The following is a 20,026-nucleotide window of genomic DNA, read 5'->3' on the forward strand; positions in this document are numbered from 1 at the left end:
AAATTATGATTGCTTCTGCCTTTCCACTCTATTTTCTTAAGGGGACTATCATTTAAATATGTTCAGTAGATGATGTATATGCAGTCATGAAACGATCTTTAAAAACCCTGAAGTGTTATAGCTCAGGATTGCTGAAAGAATTAGTATTTTGACAAATTACCAAATGGTTACTGCATACAGTTTTTGCATGTTAAATGGTGAGATGAATCTTTACAGCAGATGGTACCTCTAACACTACTGATTATACACCACAGCATCTTCTTTAACATTTTGATTATCTCTTCAGACTGCTGACCTACTGCTCTTACTCCTCGAGGAAAAAAGGGAGAAAGATTAAAGTTGAGACATTACTTTGTGGACAAATTTTCTCCACCTGTATGTGTAAATTTAGACTCATGCATACAAGGGCACCTGATTTTTCAGAGCTTCTGAGGTCCCACTGGGATTTGTAGGTGCTCAGTTCTGAAAATGAGACAAAATCACTTAAACATATGCTTTAACTTTAAACACAAATAGTCCCAATTGACATCTGTGAGGCTAAGCATATACTTAGCCGCTTAGCTAAATAAGGGTCATCTTTGGGTGCCTAAATATAGATTTAGGAACCTAACTCTAGTCAATCAGAGATGAGAATGTTGGTTTCTGTAAATTTTAGCAGAAAACAGCTTTAATATGAGACTATTTTTAAAGCCTTCATCTCTCTTATAGACATTATATTTAGATCAACACATGAGAGCAGGAAGACTCAGTATTATACACAAATAAATAAAACCTGGGCACCAAAATGATGCATTACAGCTATATACTCTACCATAGGTCTGCACACAAAGCACCCACTGACAGCAGTGAGAGTTGTGCACATAAAAAAAGTGGGTATGGACTAGAGTGTAAAATGAAGGGAGTGTTAATGAATTATTTTGACAGGTTTCAGAGTAGCAGCCGTGTTAGTCTGTATTCGCAAAAAGAAAAGGAGTACTTGTGGCACTTTAGAGACTAACAAATTTATTAGAGCATAAGCTTTCGTGAGCTACAGCTCACTTCATCGGATGCATTTGGTGGAAAAAAACAGAAGAGAGATTTATATACACACACACAGAGAACATGAAACAATGGGTTTATCATACACACTGTAAGGAGAGTGATCACTTAAGATAAGCCATCACCAGCAGCGGGGGGGGGGGAGGGGAGGAGGAAAACCTTTCATGGTGTTCAGCTCTCGTCCCCCAATGCCCCTACTCTACTTGCGCTACATTGATGACATCTTCATCATCTGGACCCATGGAAAAGAAGCTCTTGAGGAATTCCACCATGATTTCAACAATTTCCATCCCACCATCAACCTCAGCCTGGACCAGTCCACACAAGAGATCCACTTCCTGGACACTACGGTCCTAATAAGCGATGGTCACATAAACACCACCCTATATCGGAAACCTACTGATCGCTATTCCTACCTACATGCCTCTAGCTTTCATCCAGATCATACCACTCGATCCATTGTCTACAGCCAAGCGCTACGATACAACCGCATTTGCTCCAACCCCTCAGACAGAGACAAACACCTACAAGATCTCTATCGTGCATTCCTACAACTACAATACCCACCTGCTGAAGTGAAGAAACAGATTGACAGAGCCAGAAGAGTACCCAGAAGTCACCTACTACAGGACAGGCCCAACAAAGAAAACAACAGAACGCCACTAGCCATCACCTTCAGCCCCCAACTAAAACCTCTCCAACGCATCATCAAGGATCTACAACCTATCCTGAAGGACGAGCCATCACTCTCACAGATCTTGGGAGACAGACCAGTCCTTGCTTACAGACAGCCCCCCAATCTGAAGCAAATACTCACCAGCAACCACACACCACACAACAGAACCACTAACCCAGGAACCTATCCTTGCAACAAAGCCCGTTGCCAACTCTGTCCACATATCTATTCAGGGGTTACCATCATAGGGCCTAATCACATCAGCCACACTATCAGAGGCTCGTTCACCTGCGCATCTACCAATGTGATATATGCCATCATGTGCCAGCAATGCCCCTCTGCCATGTACATTGGCCAAACTGGACAGTCTCTACGTAAAAGAATGAATGGACACAAATCAAACGTCAAGAATTATAACATTCAAAAACCAGTTGGAGAACACTTCAATCTCTCTGGTCACTCGATCACAGACCTAAGAGTGGCTATACTTCAACAAAAAAGCTTCAAAAACAGACTCCAACGAGAGACTGCTGAATTGGAATTAATTTGCAAACTGGATACAATTAACTTAGGCTTGAATAGAGACTGGGAATGGATGAGTCATTACACAAAGTAAAACTATTTCCCCATGGTATTTCTCCCTCCCACCCACCCCCCCCACTGTTCCTCTGATATTCTTGTTAACTGCTGGAATTAGCCTACCTTGCTTGTCACCATGAAAGGTTTTCCTTTCCCCCCCCCCCCGCTGCTGGTGATGGCTTATCTTAAGTGATCACTCTCCTTACATTGTGTATGATAAACCCATTGTTTCATGTTGTGTGTGTGTGTGTGTGTGTGTGTGTGTGTGTGTGTATAAATCTCTCCTCTGTTTTTTCCACCAAATGCATCCGATGAAGTGAGCTGTAGCTCACGAAAGCTTATGCTCTAATAAATTTGTTAGTCTCTAAGGTGCCACAAGTACTCCTTTTCTTTTTCATAACAAATATGTTTAGGAAGCAGGTTAATGCATATCAGATTCCCAAATCTTGAAAACAGAACATTGCATTACGTTTTCTAATTTATCGGAATCTTAATTAGCGCATATGAAGTCTACAAAGTCTTTAGACAATAGATTCTTTTGTATTTTGCTAATGTGAAGGAAGCATGTGGATGAAATGTCAGTAACAGAAATCCACACAGATGTAAAGCTGAGTTTGGAACACATGCGGAGTTGTGTTCTTTTAAAAGGGTGTTACTGAAACAGAATAAAATGAGTACACAAAGTGTAGGTCAGGCATAGTGATGAGGTACATCCTAAGGGAACGCTTTAAATTATTATAGCATATCCAAGAATTACCCAGGATTTTACAAACATGGTAAGGGGAAAGGCTAAACATTTCAGTAGCCTGTGTTTGAATACACCAGGAAATATATCAACAGAGATTCCTAGAAATTAAAGAGGCCAGTTAGGCAAACGTGCCAATCTCCTTGCCTATGCAATATTGTGAGCCATGTGTGTTTGGTTAGTTATAAATTATTCAGGTTATTAAATTATCTTAATCCTCCACCATCTCCCTTGAAAGGCCATTCCCTAGTCTAATGGTCATCATGTTTAGTGACAAAATAAAGGCAACAGAACAGTGTAGAAATGAGATTACGAGCCTGATTCAGCTCACCTAATTCCACTGAAGTTACACTGTCATAAAACCAATAAGAACGGAGAATAACGTACACTGGGAATATTTCAAGAGCAGGAAATGTTTTTAAAAGGCTATGCAGAGGGTAAAATATTCACCAACAAAAAGTAAAATTAATACTACTTTTTGATACCATTTTTTAAGAAGAAACTCAGTTTTATTTATTACAGCCTAGACAGAGCCAAGGATTAGACAAAGTCCTATTGCCCTCTCTCTATCCAGTGAAAAATGTTCTTTATTTTCCTTTGTTTAATCAGTTACATTTTTTTGGCACATACAGATTAGAAGAAAAAAAAATCTCAAGTAAACAGTACAGGATTAGTAAAAATTACTTAATGGAGAAACATCAAATCCACAATCTTTGTGCTGAAAGAGTAGAAGTCAATGGACTTCAATGTGCAGAAAGAGAAACGATGCAATTGTTTTCTTTTCAAGTTGGGATATACCACTAAACTGACACATGAGATCTACATATATTAATAAGCTGCCTTCATCTGGAAAGAAGGGAGGAAGAAGAAGTGCGTGCAAGCGTAAGTCTTGTCCATAGTCCTACATTCTGCATAGTGTCTTGAGGCACATGATTTAAACAAGATCCTGCTTGAAGAGCTAAAAGAAAAAGAGTACTTGTGGCACCTTAGAGACTAACACATTTATTTGAGCATAAGCTTTCGTGAGCTACAGCTCACTTCATCAGAGACGTAGCTCACAAAAGCTTATGCTCAAATAAATGTGTTCGTCTCTAAGGTGCCACAAGTACTCTTTTTCTTTTTGCGAATACAGACTAACATGGCTGCTACTCTGAAACTTGAAGAGCTACACATATTTCATATATGTATTTCAAGATGTACAAAGAGATCAGTTCAAACACAAGCAATAATCTATACGTTTCATTTAGGAAACTGTTTTGTTCTTTTCTTGAGGTCTTAAGCGAGTGAAAGTGAGATGGGAAAGTTTGCAGGAATATTATGCTGGTGAAAAGAACTAAAAATGACAAAATAAAGTATTCTTTTCTATATAGGTTCTTGTATTGCACTCATCACCATAGAATTGGAGTGCCTAAGTATTCTGTTTGCCTAGAGGGCAAGTGCAATACTGGAAGGCTAAAACAGTTTTCTATTTAGTGTTCAAGTAATAATCTTAAACCTGAGCTGGATGAACCACTGCTTTGAAGAATCAGTTGTAATTTAGTCTCTACCCTCACTCATTCTCTGGCATCTCCTGAGGAAAGATTGATGTTTTTTAAAATATATATCAGATTCATGCTTTTAGGAAGTTGGCCCACATAACTTTACTATATCCAGATTGCATTTAATGTAAAAGTTACTTATGCAGTAGTATAGTGAAAGGTGGGGTTTTTTTTGAAGTTACATACACATTGTAATATCTTTAATGAAACAGAAGAAAAAAATTCTAAGGAAGTCACAGATTTCTGTTTCCTATTTCTTCCATTAAATTAGAAATATTGCACTGTGGTCAATTTTTTATTTTTAATCTCATCTATTTGTCCAGGCTAAATTTTAAAACTCTCTCAATACCCCTCAGCATTTTAGGAAAGGAATTCTAACTCTATGTTATTTTGTGCCCTCTTAAATTATTGATATACAACAGCTTCATTTTCGTCTTCATTAGGCTACTGCTGGTAGCCATCTCCTTATTACTGACAAAAAATGCAAAACACAAACATTTTTAAGGGAAAAATGGTTTTGAACCTGGCAGACCAATTTCCCAATGATCAGGACATGGACTGAGCTGGAATTTGTATCAGCCTCACAGTCCTATAGAGTAAGAGCTCTTGAAAATGAGCTGAAGCAACAGTAACCAGCAGGAGATGGAATGTCATCTGTTGCTAAGTTTTTCCCCAGAAATAAACTAGGGAAATACAAATGAAAGAGGCAAAGGTGTGCTGGGGAAACAAGGTATTTATTTTAAAATACAGCAAGTACAGTTCAACATTCTTTGCAGACACATTTTTCTAATAATTAGGTGACTTAGGAAGAGTGCTGCTAAAGCTCACTTGACAGCAAAACCCGGTACACTGCTTACGGTACAGCACACTAATTTCTCACTTCATACTTCAAATCTATACCATCACACACTCACAAATTCACCCATAAGCAATTCTAGGCAGGTAAATTTACTGTCTCCAAAGGACCTATTAGAAACAAAATTCTTCCTTAGAGGACTCTTTACCTCTATACACTAGAGCCCAGAATTTAAATTTTAAAAGCTACTGAAATGTATCCACTAGTTAAAGCAACCTATTAGGATCCATGAATCCTACACTCTTATATTAATTGAACTATTAGATGAACAATGTCATCCAATATGTATATACTATAATAACCATTAGAATTATTTTGAAGCCTGCTTTTCACATTTTCAAAATAAACACACTGAACATCATGTATGGGGTTTTTTCCATTTATTTATTACATGACTTAACATTATCCAAAAATATTGTAAGTCTAGCAATACAACAAACTGCAACCGGTATGACATGACCAAATATGAAACACAAGTACAACACAGTATGATATAACAATGGCAGAAAATAGAAGTGATTTTCTTTAGCTGATGGTTTTATTTCAAATAATCAGCATTTATTGTGTAGGTTTCACAAGTTTTGCTAATAAATCAACAGGGTTTTTTTGGTTTCCTGAAGCACATTAATACAAAAAATGGAATATTTGAGAAGAAAATATCCAAGCACTTTTCTTGGAAAAAAGGCCATATGGAGGTCTTTGTAAAAACCTTTAACTTGTTTTGTGATTAATGTGTCCGTATTTACAATATTACGGAGCAACTAACAAAAAGAGCCCTTAGCAGAAATGGTTTTAGTTCATCTTTCACTAGAGTGTTTAAACTCAATACAGTGCATTCAGGGAAAACCACAACTAATTACCTCTACATTTCAACACATCAGACAATGGATATGCATATGAATACAGTACTTTTTTCATACTTTACTGCTGAAGGTGATTGAAATGTGAATATAATCAAGATGCACAAATACAGACATTAAAATGCATACAAATACGTATGTGCACACTGTGTGTATATATATAGCTTTTATATAGAAGTGTGTATACACACACACACACCCACACTCACACCCTCCCCACCCACCACACACAATGATTTAAAATGGGAGCTATGGTCACTCAGCAACTCTAACAAATCATATCCAGAGGGTAAATAGGCAGAGCAGGGCATTCAACAAGTATTACTAAAAAAGTACAGTTATGAATATCCCCTGTTCAGAGCGCAGGGATCTGCTGTTATTATTGTGAGGCATCAAATACATTCTGAATGGTCTTAAACAACCATTTGTATATCTGTATCTACATGTAAAGCTATTTCTAATTGTGTGACATAAGGTTCTATTTTTATTTAACATTCTGGTGAGAATCTCTCTTCTTGCCATTGACAAGCAAAAAAACCCAACGTTAGATTATTTACAATCAATGTATTTGCTTGCATAATAATTGGATGCTAACAAAAAGTGCAGTAAACATTAATATTTGTTTTCAACAAATGAAGAGGTAAATTTAGCCTCCGTGTTTTTCTGTGTTTTTAATCTTCATTTTTTTTTTGGATGAAATAGTAAATTTGGGTACCCTTTAAAGCATTTTTTTTGTTTGTTTTGGAACTGTCAATTTTAACATTTAGAGTTGAACGACATCTTCTGTAACAACATACTTTGCTGTATAAAGTTCAGATTATACTGTAAATTATAAAGTTGTAAAAACAAGCAGTTTTATTTATTCCAATTTTTTAAGCACGCCAATAATCTCAAGCCATACACTCTAAGGCTCTAGAACATTACGGATCCTTTCTTATCATATATATGCATACATGTATACACAATGACATATGCATATTTATATAAATACCCACATACACCTGTATAAATTTTTATAGCCACATATACCATAACAAAAAAGGTGCAAAGGGCTAAAAACAAACAAATAAATTGTACTCTTCCTGAATTGTTTTATGGTTTTATAAAGCAATTTTCCACACTATGGTGCTGTTAGTTAACTACAGCTTCCTGATTTAATTTTAAACAATATTACAACACAATATGATTTAATTACAATGCAGGACAGCATGCTTCATGATGGCGCAAAAGGCCAAATAGGTCAAAATATTACCATTCATAACATTACCATTATTGATCAGCCTGCATACGTATACATAGCTGTGTATAAGGACCCAATTCTGCATCCACTGAAGTCAATGACGTTTTTGCCACTAATTTAAAAAAGAGCTGAACCAGACACAAAATTAGGTGGACATGAGACCTTTTCAAAGTGTATACAGTTCCTCAGGGGAGATGTTCAGCTAATGTAAGTTGTCGTAGATCCATTGACTTTAATGGAGCAATGAAAATTTGCACCAGGTGAACATCTGCCCTTCATATATCAAAAAGACCAATACATTTTTTCATATATTCATTTAAAGAAGCCACAAACAAGATGTAATTGTCCATGGGTTCAAAATCAGTTAGCCCTTTTACATACTGTGCTTCACATTTGAACTATTTGTTGCTTTAAAAAAAAAAGTTGCAGAAATCATTAGGAAAACATTCATGACTAACCATGAGGCTCAAGGGGAAGCAAAGCACTCACAATCTATACACAACTTTCAACCACATGGTAAACTCCTTATGGTAGGAACAGGTCATGCAATATAAGATGAGGAACTATACGAAGTTCAAATAATACAAAGATGCTTAAACTATTCTGCTATTTAATAACAGTGACAAAGCCAGATGACAAAATAAAAGTTGTACTATTTGCAAGCAAAGCTACAATAGCAAGTTAACACATTTTCAGTTCACCAGTAAACTGGAACCTTATGGTCTTGGTCCAAAGAAACATTTAATTTCTGCTCATGTATAATGGAATTACACTCCACATAAAAGGGAATCTTAACATTTATAAACAACATGCTTTTTCAAACTTTAAGGGACTTCCATTCCTAAAGTAAATGATGTACACTACCCCTTGAATAACCCTTTAAAAAGAATAGCATGTTTAAATGATTAAATGTTAGGGACTAGCATATCCTTTGAAACAGCCTAAGGAAAACTGGCAATGATATCAGTCAACTGTTAGTCCCAAAGTTCCCTGCATAGCTACCAAAGCCATGGAATTTAGATTCACGGGCAATATCTACTGTTTGTGCAGAATGAATAATGCTCAGTGGACTGCTCTGAATAGTAGTCCATAAGACAGAGGGTAGGCAAGTTAAAATTCTGGGAATTTATTTTCTTTGCAGACAAAACCAATCCCTTAGAAGCAGTAGCTATTTTGTTTCTCTTCCATCACTTTCTTTGCATTTTTGGCAACTGATGCCAACCCACTGCCACCTATTATGGACTCTACTGAACTAAGTAATACCTTTTACAAAGAAATATCAACAACAGGCACAAGCACAGTTGATGAGTCTTTTAGGTAAAACAGGTGACCTTTTGATCTCAGCAGAGGCCTCTCAACTTCTGTGGGAAATCATTTTAAACCTGAACTCTGAAGCAGGTATGGTGAATCATGTGTTCAAAATGGATTAATCCAATTGCTTCACAAGCCTGCCAGATCAGTATCTTTCTCTCAAATTGATACTACAACCAAATAGTGAATATATAGAAGGATAAGTGTTGTGTTCTGCTGCCCTTTCAATTTTTTGTTTTCAATATACTCTGTAAACAAAATGGTAATGTACTAGACTGCAAGCTATAGTACCACATGTCAACATTTTCTAGTTGCATGATTTTTTTAAGGACAGCTTAGCATAAACGTAAAATATTACATTTAAAAGTTGCTATATAGTAGCTAACAACCCTCTGGGTATTTAAAGAAATGTTCCTGATTTTTTTTTTTTTTAAGATGCTGTATTGGGATGTTACCAATTACCTCAAAAATACCACCTGTGTAGATTTTTTGTTTAAAAAGAGGAATCTGGCATGGTTGTGACACTAAGACTTAAAGCATAAGTATTTGATATACTAGAAGTAAATGAACTACTAAAAATATATGACCACTACACTATGCCTTAAATATAAAGAATAAATATTAAATTATGATTTAACATATAACTGGAAAGACCATAACTATGTAAATTATATTAGTTAGCTCATATTCTCACAATAAAGCAGCAGAAAACAAACAAAATTAGTAGGTGTGTGTTAAGCGGTTACAATGCAAGATCTACTTTAACACTAAAGGAGTTTTGCATATTAATGTTGTACAAAATGTCCAGTATATAGAAAATAAAGGAACTCAGAAAAATTTAGACCTTAAGAGGTTGATTCATAATACCATCATTTTTAAAGGTTTTCACTTTTCAAATGGTCTGTTTGGAAAAGGTACAAAACATACTTCATGTCAAAGATAGGAAAATCTTTCTCAGACTCTAACACCAGTGAAAAATACTCACTTTGTAAGCAAAATATGTGTTTGCAAAAAAGGTGTCATTGTGTGTACAGTATGCTGTTTGCCAGCAGGTCTATGTATTTTCCAACTAAATAGATTTTTTTCTTATTAATATTAACTTTCCTATGCAATACAAGAGTGATTAATATAACAGCTCTGACATGGTACTGTGTCATATTCATGCTTCCTGTGAAATGTCATTTTTCTTACAGTTATCAAATTCTAGTACAGTGAAAATACTTTTAACAGTTCTTTGAAAGCATTTCTTTTTAGTTAGCAACCATATATGGTTTCTCAATTTTCTTTCTTTAGATTAAAAACTCACTGGAAATCATTTTAACAAGTGTGAATGCTCATATTATGAAGGGGCAAAGTGGTGGAGAATGATGTCACAATTGTGTTCTGTCATATAAGTTGAGCTATTTATTAACAGAGCAAAAAATGTTCATGTCCATACCATAGCAAATAAAGAGGACTATATTAAAAACTGTGAATATATGATCACTGTTTCAGAAGATAATAGGAGTGCTCTTCTCTGCCCATAATTGATTTCTTCATTATATTCACCTAACCCAAACATTATCCCATAATGTGTGCACAAATGCTTAGTTTTCATTTCTGAGTCAAGCACTCAATGCCTTACCCTACAGCTTGCATCAAAAGAAGTGGTAAAACCACAAATGCCCCCATAAATGTGTATATATTTGACTTGATGACTAATATTAAACATGCAAAACCCTTTTGTGCAATTCATTGTTACTGTAAATTAGCAGCTAATCTTGTAAGAAATGTTAAACCTTCACCAAATCACAAACCATAAACACTGTTCCATTTTCTCTTTTACACTGAGTCTCCTACTGAATCCAAATCATCCGAAGAGAGTGGGCGATACAGGTCCTGTAAGATGAAGGGCAGTATAGATTTGTTTATTGTGTTCAATTTGTTACACTGCAACTGTCCTATAATCTCTTTGCTGTTGTGGACCAGAATTGTTGGTTTAATTTAAAGTAACCTGTCTTCAATCATCAGAGCCCCAGAAGCACAAGTAAATCTAGATTTTGTCAATAGAAAATAGCATTTTTTAACCTTAACTAATAAAGGCCCTATAATAAAACAATATCTGACTGCTTTGCAGAATCTCATAACAGCTTTGGGACTTGGCAACATAGAATTCAAGTAATATTTTCCTTTTGTTTCTTTCTCAGACAGTAGCAGAAAAGTAAATGCTTACCTGGTATTATAAGGTCATCAGGACCTAAAGGCCACTGGACCTATGTAGCATGGGTCCAGAAATATTTGATCCTAGGGCAGTTAACCCTCAATACTGTGGTTGCATATATAGTACTATCTAACAGAGGTGCTCCTTTTTCCACAATTTTTTTATTTAGTAAAAAGACAGCATGTAAAATCCCTAGTCACTGGCTCTTTCTGATGGTAGCCAAGCAACAAGCTCATGTCAGCAGGGAGAGGGAGAGAGAGGCGCAACTTCTGTTTTTCAACACCCACTCTAAGCATCCTCTGACTAATCAGATAATCCTCAAATGCCAGAGGTGTGGGAGTATAATGGATAACCTCATCCAACCTACAAAAGACAACATGTTTCTCAAAGATATGCAACACAAGAAAATGTTCACCAAGCAGAAAGGTGCATGGTAGAGCAGCATCATTTCAAGGTGAAATAAGTAGAAGTGTTGGTTCAGAGAGGGAGGAAATAAATTCTGTGTTCCCCAGTGGTTTACCATCCCCCCATACAACACAACTCATTAAAACAGCGTGGATAACTTGAGTCTCAAGCTAGGATTCTTTTAAACATGTCATGGGTTTACAAATATTAAAACAAATACAAGACAGACATTGCTGAAACCTGCAATCGTACAAAAACACCACTATCACCTCACATGAAAATGGTGAAGGAGACTGATGGACTCAGCAGTAAAATTATTCACATTTTCTTCCTCAGGAGAGTATTATTTTTTTAAAAAATCCTAAAAATCTTGACTTAAAAAAAAGGAATATTTAAGATGTATGGGTTTCTTTTGTTTTTTTGTTTTGTTTTAAAAAAGAAAATATCATAACCCATGAACATGTTTTCGTTGCATGCAAGTCAAGAATTATACATACATGTATCCATAACAGCCTAGTGTGCTTATAAATCACCAATTTTCATGCATACATACAGCATGTAAAACAGGCCCCAGATTCTGAAAATCATGCTTTAAATGTGTCCCGGTCTTTTGGTAACCAATCTAGGCTGAGGCATAACTGTAAACAGTTCTTTCTAATTTTTAATGTAATTATTTAGCTTATTATTAAAACTTCTCCTATATGTACATATCGTTATGTTTTGGTATTTCTGACGCATAATGCACAGAAATGCACTCATTTGTCAGGAGATGTCATGTTCCTCTCTCTGAAAGGGTTAATGTAGGCCAGGGGGATCAATTAACTTATTAGGTTGCAAGCTGGCAGATAGTTAAGCTGAGAGGAAAGCCCTAAATAGGGGAAGATCACCTGTGTAGGAACAGAAGGGACTTCTATAAAGCCAGGAGAGCTGATAGCTGAGGGAAGAAATCTGCAGTCACTCCCTGGGGGAAGGGAGGTGTGGGTGAGGCTATGGAATCTAGTCTGCATTTACTCCCTGGGAGGGGAGAGTTTGGGCTGGCAAACTCAGAGAAAGTGGGAGATAGTAGGTGTAGGACAGGCTTAGGGAAATGGCACCAAGGTTTAGGATAGGGCAGACCAGTGCTGTTGATTAGAGGATCCCTGACCTGGAACCTGGAATAGAGGGCGAGCCCGGGTTCCCCTACCAGTCACTGGGGAAGAGGCACCATCGGGGCAGTGAATGAGAAGACTGCCTGAAACCATTTGTTAGGAAATACTTTGATACCCTGGAAAGTGAGGAGTATAGTGACCTAGGAGAGAGAGAAGCCAAGAAGTCAGAGCACCCTGAGTTGCAGAGAGTTGTACAGAGGTGCACGCTGTGAGCAGCAGAAGGGGGTGTTGGACCTGGAAAGAGAGGGTCCCCCGAGCTGCCAGGACTAGGCAAACCTAGTGGTGAGTGAACCCTATGACAGGAAAGCTAATCAAACTTTCTAATCAAACAGATTTTTAGGGTCATGTTCACCTGGACTCCTTGAACGTAAGGAATAGCCACAAAAAATAAAGTTTGTTTTGTTCCATGCATTTTAATTCATTCACAACTCACGTGGAAGGCACACCTAAATCCAACTTTTGAAATTTTGGAAATCCCAGTGTATTTGCTGACGCACAAACATTTGTTATTTGCTCGCTAGCATTGAAGTAAAATTTTCTAGAAAATTTATCCACCAATTTTTGTTATGTTAGATCAAAAAAAATCCCACATTTCTGCTGTATAAAGATAAAGACCTCTTCGCACAACACCACAAAAAATTCCTGAACTTTATATTTTTAAACTTTTCAGCTTGATTAATCTCACTGGGAACCACTCTCAGCAAAACTATAATTAAAATAATTTATGGAACTGAAAAATTAGGTTGGTAAATGCATGGTACAAAACTTCTGCTAAGTTTAAAGTAATAGTATTATTACAACACTACGGAACAACAAACGTAAATAATATCAAAAGTAGTTAAAGATGATACGATTTTTCTGCTATTATTTATTTATTTGTATTACTGTAGCACCTAGGAATCCTAGTCCTGGACAAGGACCCCATTATGCTAGGTGATGTACAAACACAGAACACAGACAGTCCTTGCCCCCATTGTGGCATTCCTAAATTGCACAGATTTTCAACTTGGCAGCTGTGGAAGTACACAATAGAAATATTAAAATACTAATCTCTTTTTCTATTTTCAAAATTGGTGAAATTTAATTATAAAAATTACATTGCTGTAACATTAAGATTTCAATTTGAGACAGTCAGGAAATGCAAAATTAATGATCTCTTATTAATATTAAATTGTCTATGTCCCACCTATAGAATTGTTCTGGACTGCTAGCTATACTGTTCAATGTCACTTCCCTATGAAGTAGGCCCAATCTTACCCTGAGATATTAATGCACAACTCTCACTAATTTCAATGGCTGTTGCATAGCTACAGAAAGACAGGATCAAGCCAAATGTATGATAGGTAAGGGTGAAACTTGCTTTTCCATTTCCTGACTTCTGAGTGTTTAAAACTATATCCCCAATGGCTTTGCTAGTGTTGGTTTTCATGAATAATGTGAAATCCTGGTGTAACACTGACAGACCCCAGTTGTCAGCAGGCGGGATTCAACTTGGGACTTCTGGAGCTTAGTGCATGAGCCTCTACTGCATGAACTAAAAGCCAACTGGCTCTTAACTAAAGCTGCACAGCAAAATCATTTTCTCTCTCTAAGTGGTCTTGGTGTCACTAGATGGGATAGGACACCACACCCAGGAGGCGTGTAGTTTACACTGGCCCTACTAAAGTAAATGGCAAAACTTTCATTGACTTTAACAGGGCCAAGATTTCATCTTTTAAAAGTATGTGCACAAATATAATAGGGGATGATGGTAGCGATCCCTATACTTAGGTTGCCCAACACTTTCAATTATAAAAGATTCTTAGGATCTTTTCTTTGAGAAGCATGAATACCCCTATAGTTTGCATCAGGCCTTTGATATTCAACAGGGAGAAACTCTTCAAGCTACAGGTGACTTTTCTTTGTACCATTAAATTCCAAAGTGTTAAATCACCATTTCCTTTCAGCAGGACAATTCTAGCAGCCTGCCTAAATCACTGAACATTCTAAATAGCCTCGCCCAGACTACTGCCATAGCAGCAGACACTGTACTAGCAACATGAAAGAGCAACCAGAGCATATATATCTGGAAGGAGGTTTGGGTAGAGAGCCGGGCTGGCATTTCTTTGACAACCCCTCTCCCTTCCCAGACCCATCACATCAGCTCAGCATCCCCCTGGCAACAAGACATAGGTCAGGCACGCCCCTAACTCCTGCTGATGGGGATGGAACACATAGTGTAAGTGTCTTATCTGCCCTCTGGGGACACCACCTGGGGCAGGAATTCTCCCATCTCCCAAGCAGAAGAGAGGACCTAGCTGGGATCCACCCATAAACCACCTAGATCCAGGACATGGTCCAAGCAGTTCATGTCCACCCCACAAGTGCACCACATGGGGCAGGAGTCCCCCACCTTCCAGCATCGTTGGGGGTGGGAGTGGGGGAGTGTGTGTGTGTGTGTGTGTGTGTGTGTCAGACCAGGCTCCCCTCAACTACCTTGTGATCCCAGCACATAATACTAGAAGCCATCTCCTCACTCTGGGATAACAACCTTTTCCTGCTGCTGGCTAATGTACTTAGACCTGAAGCTCAAATGGCTGCAGTTTGTGCTGCAGTGCTGAAGGCTCATGGGTTAAACCCTATTGATGCATGAAGGGGAGTTTGTTACAGTCAGATATAAAATAACTTGTTCATATACTTTTCTTTAAAAAAGCAATCCCAGGCAATTGCATTAAAAAACTACATTAAAAGATTATTTAGGATGTAAAGTCCAGCACTCAAAGTTATAAAATGCCAGTTTATGGTTGCCTTTGGATCCATAATTTGCCCCTTGTGCCTGTGCATTATGATCTTTAATTACGTGATCACATAGTATTTTTGCCACAGGACTTGTTAAATGCAGAGTTTGGACACACAACAGAGCTGAGTGAGATGCACAGGCCACTGTAATTCTTGCATTTCCTAACTTTAAAATGTTTCACTTTGCAATCTAAACAACATTGCAATGTAGTTTTTTGCATGTAATGTAATATATGTTTCTACGTGTATACACGCATTTTGTCTCTTTATAAAAGCACATAATACAGGGTTTTGCAATCTTTACATAGCATACACATGTGTATACCCCACGCTCACATACCCTTTTCTCTTTCTTGGCCATAGGAATGCATGCATCTCCCACTGAAATTAGTGGGACTGCTTGTAATTATTGAGGGCAGAACCTGACCCTTTTACAGAAGAGTTATTGCTCCTTTAGTTTATCTTGAATTTCAAAAGAAAATTTCCAATTTGCTGAATATTTTGATCATAGCACCATCACCACGCAATGTTTAAAACCCTGTGTAATTGCAACATCTCCTTCCCAAGAAGAGGTACTGGATAGGAAGAATCCATGTCCCTTACGCTCCACATTTGGAAATCAAAAACAGGTAGAGGTGATGCACTTGGCATGGAAAGGTGCTGACTACATAGCTTCCTTTCAACCCTCCCCCAATGAACGTCATTAATAGGAGAAAATGTCTTCTGCCCTTCGTGATGCAAAAATAGCATGAGTGATGGAGAGGGAGAAGACTGAGATGTACCAGGGAAAATAGGTGGCCTCAGAGCCAATGAGAGAATCCTTTCTGCTTCTGATGCCATCCACCTCGATGGAGACCCATATCATCACTGTGAAATCCAGCGAATTCGGATGACATTTCCCCCACCCCCAGAGACTTACTAATGATTAATCCAATAAACTTTGGGAGCCAGATCAAAAGGGCCAAGATGACACTGCTGCCAAGGAGAGGGCTTCAGGAACAACTCGCACCAAATGTAACTCACATTCTTACCTACCTGTGTTCCAAATAATCCAAAACCTGACTAAAATTAGGCTTAAAGTCACACACTGTCAGGTTTGCTTACAGCTCCCTACTTCAAGGAGACAGGAAGCTAACTCATAGTTTCTTTAAAATTGGAGGAGGCTGAAAAAGCCCGAGTCCAACTGTATTTGCAAGACAATCCGAGACATGATCCAGTGACTCAAAGATGATTTCTCTGAGGCCCACAGACAACAGTTGAGAAAATGTCAGAAGAGAATATCAATAGATATCTGTTTCATTCTCTTTGGACTAATGCAATTAATTAAATCAGTGTGCACAGCACTGACCTGCCTTTGGCCCACTCCCATACAAGAGAATTCAATGTTGAACCAAAAATGTTTTGTTACACAGGGATTACTACAGCAATTACACAGCTACCACCATCAGACTAGAAGGAATATGATGATGGTTAGGTACACTATGTACAGTAGTCACCCTAGTTTTTTGGTAAAGGAATTGAAAATCTATTGATGATCCTGGGCCTCCAGAGCACTAATACATCCCGCTGTTGCCTTGATGTTGAGCAACTTTGGCTGGTTGAACAAAAATTTATTGTATATTGTCATGACAATATAGCTAAATTCCACAGAGCACTCCTTCACTTTACCTTAGAATTAAAGGTATTGACACTGGGGTGCCAATAAATAAACATGGAACTTTTTAGGAGATCTAACTTTTCCTCCAGTTGTGAAATGCTCGACAAAAAACAAAGACATAAAAGTGTTCTGAAAGCAAGAGCAAAGACCTCTTTTTTTCTTCTTAAAGATAAGCCACTACCCAGCACACTTAATATTTTGAAAGATGGAGAGCAGCTGCATTCCCGTTGTTTAAGAGTGTTGCACAGGCACAACAGCAATTGTAGCCAAGCTCTTCCACCCCATACCTCTGGCTAGGTGTAATGAACACATTTGGGGAAGGCAATTTTGGTGGCACCCATGCCAGATCCTTGCTCAGCCAGTCTCCAAATTCAGATCCTTGTTTCCTTACCCTCTGTTTTCGCAGGCTTCCTGGGCTGGTAGGAGATGGGCTTGGAGACTTCCCAGACCGGGGAGTAGAAAGCTGGCTACCAGGAGTTCCATTAACTAGAAGGACAATAAATAAATACAGAAATAAATGTTTGGCTCATGGTACCTACAGAGTAAAGTCAGAGGAAATAATTAATAAGCATGTCTTAATTCTATTCTACTTTTCCTTAAGGTACCCATTCACCCTTTTCAGATTTGTAAATGTTAAATAAGGTAGTGCAGAAATGAACTGCTTATGTAGCACTGATTCTCACACTGCCAATTTATGCTTAAACAAAAAAGCAGCCAATCTAAAATGATTGTTTAAGTCAGTGGTGATGAACTTCATTCAATTTTCTTAAACTGTATAGTGCCTATGCATGCATATCATGGAAAGCCATGATGCTTTGTTGCCTTAACAAATATTACCTATATTTAATCCCTTTCATGCCATTTAATTATGCCTCTCTTTTCTATGAACTAGGAATAAAAAGCAGCACTGCTTACAAGAACAAATCACTGTAGCTTGCTGTTAATCCCTCACTTGTTTGAAGACATTTTTGCATAACTTTGCATTATCTGACCCAAACATCACCCCAGAACTAACTCGGATGGACTTCAGACATAAAAAAGGAACTGGCCATAAAATCTCAGGTATCCATTATACCAAACCATCACTTTCTTAAATAGTTAAGTTCCTTCAAAATATTTCAATGTATTTAATTTTAGAAGCATTTTCAGCCTTATATGATATGCTCTGTAAAATTAACAAATACCGAATACCTGAAGAGTATCATATTGTACTACAAAGTAATCACACAGAGGATGCCAATAATGTTCTTAAAAACTTTATAAAGCATAGAAAGAAATGCTTTATATGTACATATACACACACACACACACACACCCTTTAAATAAACAACTGCCATATTAACAATCCATATTTGTCAGTTTCAGACAAATAAGCAACTAGACACCTGAATTCTCAGTCTTATATGAATATTTACATACAAGGTATCAATAAGGCATTTAACTTACCTTCTATGAGTTCTAACATGGACACAGTCTTAGTGTTTAACCTGATGATAGCAAGCACAACAATTCTTTTCCTGTACTAAATCAAGCTGGAGCAAAAATGGGAAGTGGTGGGATTAGTTAAGGATAGCTAGGGCTGCTCACAGAGTGAGCTGAATGAGATTCAGGACTCATAAGCAGAAGCCTTTTCTGCGTAAGGCTGACGTCTTCAGAGCAGCAGTGGGAGGTGCAGGTGCTGTCTTAGGGCTACATCAAAGGTGTCAATTAAACATAAAGCCACTGCTCCAGAATGCTGAGCAACTGCAACCCCCACTCTGATTCCATGAAGCCCAGAAAGCCTAAGCAATTTTATATGCTGTGCATTGAAACATAATGAAGAGCCTTTGGGGGCAATATACCAAATGACTCATCTGAAAATCAAAATGATAACAACTCCTGTATACCCTTGGCTGACTGGCAGTCTAGCAACTGCTAAATCCTTCAGAGAACACAGTCAGTATTTTAATAGATTTTTCTTAATGTAGAAAATATCTCAGTGGTAAATAGTAGGCCCACATACATTTATCTTCTGACGCTGCTCTAAAGAGCATTGTAAAACATGTTATACAGCATAGTAACTAAAGATCACCATAGTGCTGCATATTACACATCTCAATACCTGCATTTTGCAATGCATTTGTTAAGAGAAAAGTGTACAATAGCTTTGTGGTATCCACAGGAATGACAAGAAAGTTAATTTGCATGCAAATAGGCTGCCTTTAAGGACACACATTTCACTCAGCTAGCCTTAAGGTTCATAGCAAGGGTAATGGCTTGTACGTATCAACACAGTGTTGGGGGAGCTTGTGGCACATGCACATATTTAGGGAAGTTCATACAGTATCTTGAGGAACAAACAATGTGGGTGTGACCAATAACATGATTTCTGCATCAAAAACTAGTTCAATTAATATGTAGGAGCTGCATGAAGATACTTTGTTTGGGCAGGGAGAGAAAAGGGATAGAGAGATTAAAAATAAGCTGCTCGAGTCTAATCTTCAAATATGTTTTTTTTAATCAATGCTAAACTACTGCAATTTTGTCTCTGAGGGTATAAACTTGAAGGCCATTTAGAAGCATTAGCTATAATAGTGCAAAAAGCCTTTTAAACTGATCAGATCGACTTACACCTGGTTGTTGTCAGGGTGAAATTCAAGGTGCTGGCTACTATTTAAGGGCTGGTCTACATTGTGGGGTGGGGATCGATCTAAGATACCCAACTTCAGCTACGAGAATAGCGTAGCTGAAGTTGACGTATCTTAGATCGAATTAGAATCACTTACTTCACGTCCTCACAGTGCGGGATCGACGGCCGATGCTCCCCCGTCGACTCCGCTTCCGCCTCTTGCCCTGGTGGAGTTCTGGAGTCGACAGCAGAGCAATCAGGGATCAATTTATCGTGTCTGCACTAGAAGCGATACATCGATCCCCGATAGATTGATCACTACCCGCCGATCCGGTGGGTAGTGTAGACGTGGCCTAAGAAACCCTAAATGATTTAGATGCCAGGTAC

The 20,026-nt window shown here is 37.8% G+C and overlaps 1 protein-coding gene across 9 annotated transcripts in view; it reads right to left on the reverse strand.

Annotated features, from left to right (window-relative positions):
* DCLK1 (doublecortin like kinase 1) overlaps nucleotides 1–20,026 on the reverse strand; it is a 339,739-nt gene that overhangs the window by 60,363 nt on the left and 259,350 nt on the right. For 5 of the 9 annotated variants that reach the window (XM_038420294.2, XM_038420284.2, XM_043504404.1 and 2 more), the window contains exon 6: nucleotides 17,423–17,517. In XM_038420294.2, coding sequence (XP_038276222.1) covers nucleotides 17,423–17,517 — 95 coding nt within the window. Of the gene's footprint in view, nucleotides 1–8,730; nucleotides 10,722–17,422; nucleotides 17,518–18,477; nucleotides 18,815–20,026 lie in introns of those variants that run through there. The other 4 variants (XM_038420320.2, XM_043504405.1, XM_038420312.2 and 1 more) reach the window with 3 other exon arrangements.

The sequence above is a fragment of the Dermochelys coriacea genome, chromosome 1, assembly GCF_009764565.3.
Source record: "Dermochelys coriacea isolate rDerCor1 chromosome 1, rDerCor1.pri.v4, whole genome shotgun sequence".
NCBI classification, from domain to species: Eukaryota; Metazoa; Chordata; order Testudines; family Dermochelyidae; genus Dermochelys; species Dermochelys coriacea.